We start from the raw sequence: 12216 nt of genomic DNA, 5'->3' as shown, positions 1-12216 counted from the left end.
CTGATTACATCTTTTGCATAATGTCATTCCCTGATTCAGTAACAAAAAGCTTCAATAAATGCACAGTCTGCAGTTAACTTGCATAGGGAGAAGCACGCAGAACTGCCTTAGGTGGAGATACCCTAAGAGGACCTCTCTCACTCAGGCTACCTGCTCCTCAAAACAGCTACTTTTTAGAAAGGCCTTCACAACTCAAAATAAAACAAACAGTACTATTTATACATACTATATATATTAACTGTATATATATATATATATATATATACACTAAACTATTATACATAATTGAAAATATGCCAGCCTTATAGATTCATCAGGTTTCTGTTTTTAATGTTTATTGAAGCAATACTCAGTGAAAGCCAATCTCTTACATCCATCAGGCCATCATTCTCTCCAATATAATTTAAAAGAAGACAAAGTATAGCCTGAAGCACAGACAAGTAAGTAAAATATATAAATAGTAAGGAATGCAAATGTATGTCATGACCTAACACACCTCAGTCTTTCTTGTCATTTCAAAAATATTCTAAATTATTGAATTTTGTTTGCCAGTAAGTGTAGATCTTCCTCTACATCTTCACATTTTTCCTAAGATATGCATGCTGTGAACTTAGGAAGCACTATGCTATAACTGTATTTAAGTACTACTTTACTTTTATATTGAAATCATTACCTATACAAAGTATAGGACACTGTCTATACAATAGAGGACATATTTTCCATGTGTAATCAGCTGCAGCTACATGCTGCCTACTCAGCTTTAATTAATAACTGTAACCATTTTAAAGGTAAGTAACAGTGATTTCTTTTTTTTCTTTTTTTTTTAAGTTTGGTGATTTAATTTTTGTTATTGAGCAAGAAAGAACACCACAGTATCTGTCTGCCAATCCAGAAAATATTTCCAAGCAAATTACAATAAATACTTTTCTATTAGCTGAATGGAAAATAATTGCATCTTATTTTTTTATAAATGAGAAAGGAATCCACCTAGTCAGCATAACAGAATCCAGTCTCTTCACAGATGACTGAACAAAATCCTTGAGAATACACTGTAACAATTCTGCAGTAGCAGAGAATGGTCACAATGACCTGATCGGACACAATGACCTAATGAGGGTTTTACACTTCCACTTTCAAAACAAATAAATTATAAAGGCAGGTAGTAATACAAAAAAGCACAAGAGATTCAATCAGTGAGTATTTTGTTTGTAATATTTAGTGATTTAATTAAATACTTGCATCACTTAATTCAGTAAAAAAGAGAAACGGGATTATTTGGAAGAATTACTACATGTCAATCAAAGGATGATGCTTCATTAACCGTATGGAAATATCACTGTTTGTTTTTAAGCACAAATAAACAAATAGAGATAAAACAGTGCCCAAGCCTAGCTTGGTATTAAGTGAATTTCATTGACTGGCACACTGATTTAATTTATTGGCGCAAAACTTTCCCATAAAAGAGATAAAAGCTGATTTAATACTATTTTTTAGCACAATTGCAGCTTCAAGCTAGTTCAAAGCTGCTCTACATAATAATGTAGATCAATATTAGAAGAACACAATTTTCAGTCTCCCTGTGTTTTAGTCAATAAAGTGTCACACATGCACAGGCTAACAGAAAATGCTGCTGAAACATACTGTTGATAATTTCACATTTCTTCAGCTGTTAAAATCAGTATGAGTCATGCATTCATCCATTATCCTCAGCCTCTTTAATCACGCTGTAACCTATTGTATGCTGCCTCAGTTTTTAGTGATTTTTTTGTTTTGTTTTGTTTTTAATCCTTTAAGATCTATAAATACACTTTTGTAGCAATCTTTCATAAAAGAACACAAAACTCTTCTGAATTTCTATGGCACTGTGTACTGTCTAATTATCCACTACTGCAACATTATTTTACAGGTTCCAGCACATAAGAAAGACTGTATACAGTGCAGTTCATCCTCACTGCTGAACAAAGGCGTGCTTTTCTGATTTTTGACTTTATATGCATATTACCCACAGCCCTGTTATCCGCAAATACTCGTGATATCCAGTAATCATGCAATCACACACCGCAAATCAATGTTCTTAAAAGGTAAAACAAAATCCTACCTTTATGTAGCCCCAAGAAACTGAGAGTAAATAGTTTGCCTCAGGCATTTTTGATTTTTTTTTTTTTTCTATACTACCAAATCTAAGCTGTTCAGTTCTTTGCTATCTGATACCGCAAAAGACTTTCAAGAAGAAAGATGCCTTCTCTCCTAATTCTTTTTGCTGATCTTCAGGTTCTCAGCAACTGTGTGCACAGGAGGCACTCTGAAATGAAATCCAACTGTGTAGTCTTCTGATTGTAAAAATGCCATTTGTAAAATTCCAAGCACTCACAGGCAATGTTGAAGAGACATATTGAATGAGTTGAAGAAATATCAGAAGAGCTAGGGATATGCATATTTCCTGAACACCAGGACTTAATGAATAATGTATGTCAAGATGCTCAGCTGCTGGAAAGACTTGCTCTATCAACAGCTACCAAATAAGGACCTAAAGGGGAAGCCACAAAGAGTGCCACTAATCCCTCCCATAGAGCCTAACTAGCAACCAATAGTATGTCACCCTAAAAGATATAAATGCAAGGGGCTGGTGACATGAGGTAGGATAATTTCTGATTGGCCAGCACCAGGGACTCTCCTGGGAATGGGGTATTTCTTTCATTTTTTCTTTCTTTTTTTGAAACAGAAAATACCATTTAATAATGGCTTCCCCCCCTGCAGCATTCACACTCCATTCAGAAATAGTTAGTTTGAGTTCTTGTACCCTTGGCAGCATTTGCCAGTTCATTTCAATGTACTTGTCATCCAAGCAGTTAAAATGAGTATTCTGTATGGTCGCGCGTCTTTCTTAGCCTCTTCAATTTTTCATATGGAAGGGAAATAAATAATTTGAGTTTTCTTAATGAAGGGAAAAAAAAAAACAACACAGAGTTACAAGGATTCTTGAGCAATCTTTACGTACTGTAACACTGAAAAGGGGGTTCATTTTTATGAAATCTAAATTAAAAAATGATCTTCTTGGCCCATTGAAAGTCAGTTTCTTTTTCTTTTCTCTTCTTTTCTCTTCTTTTCTCTTCTTTTCTCTTCTTTTCTCTTCTTTTCTCTTCTCTTCTCTTCTCTTCTCTTCTCTTCTCTTCTCTTCTCTTCTCTTCTCTTCTCTTCTCTTCTCTTCTCTTCTCTTCTCTTCTCTTTTCTTCTTCTTCTTCTCTTCTTTCTAATTTTCTTTTCTTTTCTTTTCTTTTCTTTTCTTTTCTTTTCTTTTCTTTTCTTTTCTTTTCTTTTCTTTTCTTTTCTTTTCTTTTCTTTTCTTTTCTTTTCTTTTCTTTTCTTTTCTTCTCTCTAATATTCTTTTCTTTTCTTCTCTCTAATATTCTTTTCTTTTCTTTTCTTTTCTTTTCTTTTCTTTTCTTTTCTTTTCTTTTCTTTTCTTTTCTTTTCTTTTCTTTTCTTTTCTTTTCTTTTCTTTTCTTTTCTTTTCTTTTCTTTTCTTTTCTTTTCTTTTCTTTTCTTTTCTCTCTCCTCTCCTCTCTTCTTCTTCATCTTCTTCTCTTCTCTCTTCCTTTCTTTTCTTTTCATGTGCATATGCATGTGGGTTTTTTTCTTCTCCTATTTTAATAGAAAAAAAACCGCTATTCTTGAAATAAGGCTGGTCAGGTGGTCACGTGTCTTATAATTCCCAGAAAATACTAAGTTTCCATGGAGAATTCAAAAGAAAGATATTAGCACTCTCATATTCTCACTGTATTTACTCAACTTTTGCTCATTCTGCCTTGGCAGATTAATACGATCAATTAAAGCTATATATCCAAAGCCAAAAAAAAAAAAAAAAAAAAAAAGATTAACTGAAAACGGCACATGTCGGTAAGCTGACGCAGAGTATTAAATAAAATACCCCGCCATCTGCCATTCAGTGACTAAAACTTAAATGGAGGAATACATTATCGTGCACCACTTTGTGCAAGGCATATGCATTAATGCGGGAAATTTCCGAGACTCTGCTGTATCAGAAAATGGGAGAGCATCCTGACATGACAATGAAGAAATGCCTAAGGACAGGCTGAATGAGGTGTAGCATCCAGCCTGAGCCACAGTGCTGATTCACTGGGAGATGCTGATTGGCAACAGTCATAAGGGACCTTTAGGCTGAAGTGGTTTCCAGATCTGTGGATGATGCCACCCAGCAATGTCAGCAACACTGAATGCTTTTGGAAGAATTAAGCCTGTAGAAATCAATATGGCAAAACACAGGATTAACAAATTTCTTCCTTACAGCAGAGAAATGCGTAACAGTGTGACAAATGGCTACAGTCAAAGGACCATCCAGCATGTATCTGTTTTCATAAGAAAAGGTAATATAAAATGTGTATAAAAAGCACAGATATACCTGTCCTAGATCTAGAGCAGATGAATACAAAGCAATTAATTTTTGAAAACAGATGGATTATTATGGAGACTCAGAAAGAGATTAAAACAGCCTAAGGAGCATATCTGAAAAATACTTCTCCTGTTTTTCGTTTCATCTCAGCTTTGTAACATTAAATATAAAGCTTTTCTACGCCTGCATTGCATTGTTTTCCATTCACCCACAAGAGAGCATTGCTCTTACCCAATACTAACAATGAGAGCTGAAAATAGTTTTGTTGATTTCTTTAATTAAATAGACTGCATCATTGACTTCCACCTCATCTCAAAAATCACAACACTGATGATTGCAAGAGCTGCCTCTGAATACAGCTAAAAAGGTACAAATTGCTGCTTGAAGATTCATAAGCAAGTAGGGACTACGGAAGGAAGGCAACAGGGGGTAAAAATGGACACTGGAAAACAAAGCTCATGTCATTTCTCTCTGTCCTTGAAAGAACAAAACACTTTCAGATGAGGAATATTTAAAATATCTGCTGTGTAACTAACACAGAGAAGAAAAATAGAAGTTAGAGATAGGTGGAAATCGAGAAATATGACATACCTATGAAGACACAACAGGGAGAAGGAATAATGTGGAATAATGGCATTTTTCTATATTAGTTTCAATCAAACAGAGAATACAGAAGTGAGAAAAGTGTAATTTGAAAATACATTAACTGAGTAAAAAAATAATTTAGAAAACAAGTACGTTTTCCACAAGCAATGCTGCACTAGGGCTGCTCTAGAAGTAATGCCTGTTGGTCCATGATGTCAAAGGCAGATGCTGGTGATATGGCAGTAGAGACTGACCTTTCCACCAATGTCTCATTCCATGTTGTTGCCATGTAACAGATGGCAGCAGAGGGGCACTCAGGCAAAATGTGTCTGACATGGAAGTGCACATGGAGCAAACGCGTGTCATATTACTCCTCCATGTGGAATTAATGGCAACCATTGACATTCATTAATCTTTGCTGAATGTTTATGGGGCCCAAACAGTGGATGTCAGCACAGTGAGCTGGTGGGTGGCACATTTCTGCTGTGGTGATGTGCCATGAAAGATGTGCCATGTTATGGACAGCCATTACAGCTGCCAACCACAAAATAAAGAATGTTTCAATCAGTTCATCCATGCATATTGGAAAACTGCAACCAGGGAACTGTGTACGAAACTGAATGTCAGCTTCAATGTGCTGGGAACAATGGTGGAAGTCCTGGAATAATGCAAAGTTTGTGCCAGATGGGCTTCATAAATGATCACGCAGGAACAGGAAGAAAATTGTAGTGAAGTTTGTCAGGACGTTCTGAACCAACACAGTGCTGAAGATGACAGTTTCCTGGATTGTGTCATTAATGGTGGCAAGACATGGTGTCATCATTATGAGTCGGAGTCAAAGCAACAGTCCATGCAGTGACGACATGTGAATTCCCCATTATAGAAAAGTTCAAGATGCAGCCTTCAGTGTGTAAGGTCATACACACTTATTTTTAGGATAGGAAAAGGGTGATCCTTCTGTATTTCATAAAACTCAGACAAACCACCAAGTCTGATAACTACATCACAATGTTAACTGAGCTGAAGGCTCAAACTTCCAGAGTCAGGCCAGGGAAGAAGATAACCTTTCTCTTGCAGCATGATAAAACCAAGCCCCATATCAGTCTGAATTCCATGGGGCACACTGCTAATCTCGACTGGACTGTCCTAACACATCCACCACATAGTCTAAATTTGGCATCTTCTGACTTATAACTGTTTGGGCCAAGGAAGGATGGACTATGCAGGCAACGCTTTCCTAGCAATAACACTGTCATCTGCTCTATCAGGAAGCATTGTTATGCTCTTTGTATCTGTTATACTTTCCATAGAAATAAATAGGAGGCTTTACTATCAGAGCAACCTACGTACAGAACCCTGAGAGGCAGAAAGGTGACAAAGTCTCTTAACACCCTTAGGAAATGTTGGCCATTATTTAATCAACAAGTCTGGGTAACTTTCTCCACAAGAGTCATAAAAGAGATGGCAGATATCCCAGGAGCTGTAATGTTCAGCTTTAGTGAATTCTGAAAGACTGCAAAATGTTAATTTTGTGACAATTAAAATTCGTAAGCAGTATGGCAGGGTAACTTCAGGCACCTTTGTAAAATTTAAGACCTGGGTAAAGCAAAGAAAAATCTGAAGTACATGTATTTTAATGCATTTGCTTTGTAAGGAACTATGAAGAAGGAATGTAACTACTGCCAGTAAATACTGTTTTAAGCCTTTAAACATGTTATATTTTTGAATTGTTGCAAGGCATTTGATTTAGTGCTATACACTGTTCTGCAATAGCAACCTTGATCTTGAGAAAGAGCACAATAAATGGGGTAGGAAGCACTGTTGATGGATTTCTAACAGTCATCCACAAGATGTCTTCATCTAATCAAGCAGCTTTAAATCACATTCTGCAAGACCTGAAACTATCTTGCAGTATTCTTTTTTCTCATTCATTTCCTGGAATTAAAGTCACTGCTATGGAAACTTCCACATAACAGAAAAATTGAAAGGAAAAAAAAAATACAGTGAACCGTGAGGATACAGAGATACAGGAAACACTCATTTAATATTATACTATTCATGTAAACTACAATTCACAGAATTTACCTGCAAATAAACTCAAGGCAACAAGGCAACATAGTTCGTGGTGTACTACTGAAGAAATCAATAACTCTGCAGAGTTTATAGACTGAAGGGAGAAAGAAGCTAAGAATGGGCTAAACCACATTCATTCAAGGGCTGACTGTTAATGAAAGGCTAATGAGCCCAGAAAATTAACCTTCTTCAGATGAAATGCTACCTTCTGAATAGCTTGTATCATGGAGGATGATTATACATCTCCTACAAAAACGCCCTCCTAGAAAGCAACTTTAACAATTTAAAAGTTGTGCATTTGTAATGAAGTAAAAGTTTGCAGCGAGTTACCATAAACATTTATATTACAATCTAAGCAATAATCTTTACTTCTATACAAAGTTCAAAGTTCTAGAGTTGTCAGCACTCATACTACTTAAACTATTTATTCCATTTTCCTTCCTAAAGAACATGAAAAGTTCAATTGTGTTGCTTTTTTCTATAAATACAGGATTTTACCTATACTTGTGAGGAATTCCATTCTTTTTTCCATCTGTCATATTAACAGTCATGATTTGCCAAAAGTACCTAGAGTTGTGTGTGATTCACTCTAGGGCACACAGACTGGACCAAAAGATCCTGTGGAATAGAAGACTGTCAAGGAATGCTCACTTATCCCTGAGATCTGATACAGGGCTTCTGATATACAAAAATTCATAAATGACAAGAAAAAAAAAAAAAAAAAAAAAAAAAAAAGAATTATATCTTCAGAAGCATGGCAGAAAGCCTGATCTTCCAAAATAAAGTAACCACATTCCTTCCCCTCCCTTGGTTGTACATAAAGATTCCTGAAGGTGCAGTCAACTGCAAAAGAAAGAAGGCAATGCTTTAGGTTTGAGGAGAAGGACAGAAAGAAAGCACTACTTTTCATCTGTCCCAGGGGAGGTTTACAGTCTTGGTCTTCCTTCTGCAGGGCAGTTACCAGACATATGGAAGATCTCATATAAATGTGCTCAGCTTTGAAGACTGAGAACAGTACTTTTTAACACAAACACAATGCCCCAGATCATCTATAAAGCTGCATCAGGAGCCTCCCAACAGATGTCTAGGCATCAATTGTGAGTGCAAGTACTCTGGATGTAGTGCATATGTGACAAAAAGAAAAACTAAGAGGAAGACAGCTAGCTAAATGCACCCCAGATTTTAGCTTTTAAGCCTGTAAAACAGGAACAGACTATCTGAATATTTTTCATGAACAAAATGAGAATGCCACCTGAAAAATAATAAAAAACATTTTATAGATTGACCTCTACATGGTAGACAGTGGAAGCAGTTACCCATGTTATATCTGAGTCTTATTGATCATAAAAACAACTTTTTCCATAGGACTAGCCAACTTCATCTGACATTCAGGCTGGCATGTGTTCTTGCAGAAAAGACTTCCCACAGACTGGAAGTCTACTCACAGCTAAGAAACCACTAGCAGCAAAAAGTGGTCATTTCATCCCACAAGCAAGGGCGTGTGGATGGATTCAAGTGAACCAAAATCAGAACTGGTTTGGAACTAGAAGTAGTAGAGCAGAAAGGGAAACACCAAATCAACCAGCTTCACCAATCTTCTCTGAGTTCCACCTAAGACTCCCTTACTGGAAGGAGTGTCTCTAGAATGTAATTTAAAAGGAAAAAAAAAAAAAAAAAAAAAAAAGAAGGAATTTGGAGTTTGAGGAGATGTTCTGGCTGCAGCAATCAGCTGCCATGCACCAAGAGAAGCACGGGTGGAGATGAAGTTGGGTTTCATGCTGCTATCAAGAGATGAACTCCACCAGTGGCTAAGAACTGACAGCTGTAACTGAAACAAAACTGTCACTCTTCTGAAGGAGCCTCATCTTTAAGGACCAGAACTGTAGCATAATTATGCAGCTTTTCAATAGCATAATTTTCTTGGCTGCCTTCTGTTTGTCACAATTACATTCACTAAACACAATAGAGAATTTTAAGTTTCATGGATCATTTTATTTGGGAAACAATGCATAATTCTCATGCATCAACTATGATTATTTTGTGTTGCTGAAAAGAGAGATGACAATGTTTGCCTGAATTATTTCAGTAGGAAAAAGTAGTAAAATCCAGCAACTGAATTGTTTAAATAAAGAGTTGAGCTCTTTTACTCATTTAAATATAAAAATTAATTTTTAAAAATCAGCTTTCTTTCCAGTAGAATACGTAATTCAGTGTTTGTATTTACTGCCCTCTACTGATGATGGATGCATTAGCTACAGGTATATAGGAACACATTCGATCTTATTTGATAACAAATTTGACAGTGCAACCCACTAATTTCCAACTGTGCTGAACCAGGATCTTCATACATATTCTCTACAATTAACTTATTTTCAATAGGCACTCCAAAATAACTGCACAAACAACAAAAATTACATCCTATTTCAACTCATGCTTTGGGGACCTATGTCAATCTTTAAGACATGAGATCCATCTAAAGCCTTCTTCCAGGGATTGCTCTACAGAATGATAGGGAAACAGAAACACATTTAAAAAACAACAACTAAAACAGCAACAAATATTCTCCAGAAAATGGAGTTTAATTTCCACTAATATGATCCAGTTTACAATATTCTCTGATATACTTACCTTTCCCCTCAAATACAACACTATGAAAATAATGCAACTTAGATAAAAGCAACTGTTAAAAGCTAATTTAGATCACAGAAAAGTGGATTGGGGCATGATTACAGCTGCAGTTATGACTGCACAGCCGCTGGCAGATGCAGTGACAAATAGCTCAGGTAGTTATCTCTCTATCCCACTCTGCAATTGACTGAACCAAATGCGTAACCACAAGGAAGTATTTTTGTCCACAAAATTACTACTGCAAACAGCATCTGATGTGAAAAGAGAGCCTTTGAAGTTTTGCTGTTAAAAAACAATGCTAAAATGAAATACTTTACGTTTACTTGCACGTACATATCACATCATAACCAGAATAAAACTATATGCTTTCATGCATCCAAATTTATTTTTATAAATATAAAATACTTCTGCATCATAACAGGCAAAGCTGTGAACCAACAGGCAGTTAGCTATGCTTCAGCTCTGGATATGCTTCAAAAAATACCCTAGGTTAAAGCAAGATTAAAAAAATACATACATTAAATTACTGCAATGTTAGTTGAAATACAGTTAATCCATCATATCTGCATGTTTCTTAATAGATATCTGCACGTTTTGCTCAAAGGTTCTCGTTGTATTTATGAAAGATGCTGGCACACAAACAAAAAATCAGCTTAAAGTGGACATGAGCTCAGGGACCTTGGAGTAGACTACCTTTTTTTTTTTTTTTTAAAAAAAAAAAAAAAAGTCTCTACCTGGCATTTAGAAATGTATATTATTTTAATGATGTTTGTCTCTATCTCTTTCACCTCCATGACAACCAATTTTGCAGTGAACAATCTCAAACAAACCTTTAAAAAAACAGTGTATATTTACAGCTACAGTACTAAACAGTTTCACACTTCATAGAAGAGTCACTCTTTGGCCCTCTAATCATAGCAGGATAGGAAACCATGAACACTATTCAAGTGAAAGTTAAAATTTCGGACAGAGTATACACTCCTGTAAGGAGGTGCTCTTTCTTGGACAGATTCAAGAACTGTCATTTATGGAACAAAAACAGTATTTACTCCTCTTTCCTTAGCACTTGCATTACATTCACTGCAGATATGGTATCTTGCACAGGATGATGCATAATACACAACAGTAACAGCTACGCAATTCCCCTCAAAACTAACAAACAAAAACAAGTTTTAAAAAAAAAAGTCAGACACAGGACAAAAGATAAGCCTTGCTCCTTAAAATTGCATCTATGGATGGCGCAGCAGGTCATTTTTAGTTACATCTTTTTGTCCACCTCTTCTTAGATGCTGCCTTGAGGAGGTGATACTACTACATTTTGGGGCATTTCATCTCAATTCTTTTAATTGCATGCATCCACTCATGTCTTTGGAGCAACAATGGACAAACAACTACAACACTGCTATCACTCTCACCCCTTTCATTTGCAGCTAGAGAAGAATCCTACCTCTCCACTGGCTCTTTACAAAATGTAGGAACAGAACCAGGTAAAAATCAGCCTTGCATAAAGCTTCATGATTTAGCTTATACTGCATTTTCATAGAATCACAGAATCCTTAGAGTTGGAAAGGGCCTCTGAAGGCCATCTAGTCCAACTCACCTGCAGAGAAGAGGGACACTACATTTTGATCAGGTTGTCCAGGGTCTCATGCAGCCTCACCTTGAAAAACATGGGTATTTCACTGGGTTGCCTTTCTTTGTCATGCTTTCAATCACATCATTTTCCGAACATATCAATAAGCACTGCTTCATTACCAAAGTGCAGCCCTAGACAAGGGTACTTCATCAGGTCAACAAGTAGATAAAAATGGCACATTTTGCTGTAAGCGGGGTCTGAGGGCTTGTACTAGGCTACAGTACCACCATCACAAAAAGGAAAACCAAAAAAAAAAAGTAAAGAGACTGGTGTGACCTAGCATATGTGCCTCCTTTGAATGCCTATGATTACTTCAGTGCATCTGGGCAGAGAATATCTGTCCAAAGACATAATGAAAACAAAGAGTAAAAATATCAGAGGTACTGTAAAGAAATAAGGCTTCAATAACACCCCTAAAGCTAACAGTACTGCTGCTGGAAGAACACTACTGTTAACAACAATTACTGTACCACGGAGATGTGCATGTGCAAGATATTAGCCTCAGGTAACTGCCTGTCCTGCAGCACACTAGTTCCTAGAACTTATAACATGTCACCCAAACTACAGTAAGGTCAGGAGCCTTCTATTACAGCTTACTGCATATGTTAGGTTTACAAGTTGCATCTATATAACACAGCACAAGGACAGTTGTGTTAAGGGATAGGAACTTATATGTAAGTTTCCTTACAGTGTAGTTAAAAGCCTTTCCTAAAACAATTTGAGCTAAATCCATAAGGGCATTCAGACAAAAAAAAAATTGTAACCTCAGTTTTTCTAATACCAAAGCACTCTGAAAACAAGCATTCTGTCATTTAAGTACTGTGAAAAGATAAACTTTTTTTTTTTTCCTCCTAGAAATTTTTAGGAAATTCTAACAGTTCCT

General features: G+C 36.2%; 1 protein-coding gene across 8 annotated transcripts in view; it reads right to left on the bottom strand.

Annotated features, from left to right (window-relative positions):
- PDE4D (phosphodiesterase 4D) overlaps nucleotides 1-12216 on the bottom strand; it is a gene marked incomplete at both ends in the record, with an annotated part of 482189 nt that overhangs the window by 17206 nt on the left and 452767 nt on the right. Inside the window, one exon of one of the 8 annotated variants that reach the window (XM_079548419.1) lies at nucleotides 2099-2146. The exons of the other annotated variants lie outside the window; for them this stretch is intronic. Within the exon in view, the coding sequence (XP_079404545.1) occupies nucleotides 2099-2146 (48 nt within the window). Of the gene's footprint in view, nucleotides 1-2098; nucleotides 2147-12216 lie in introns of those variants that run through there. 8 annotated transcript variants of the gene reach the window in all.

The sequence above is a fragment of the Tetrao urogallus genome, assembly GCF_951394365.1.
Source record: "Tetrao urogallus genome assembly, chromosome: Z".
Classification (NCBI taxonomy): Eukaryota; Metazoa; Chordata; class Aves; order Galliformes; family Phasianidae; genus Tetrao; species Tetrao urogallus.
Note: the sequence above shows the minus strand (reverse complement) of the source record. Positions and strands in the feature narration are given on the sequence as shown.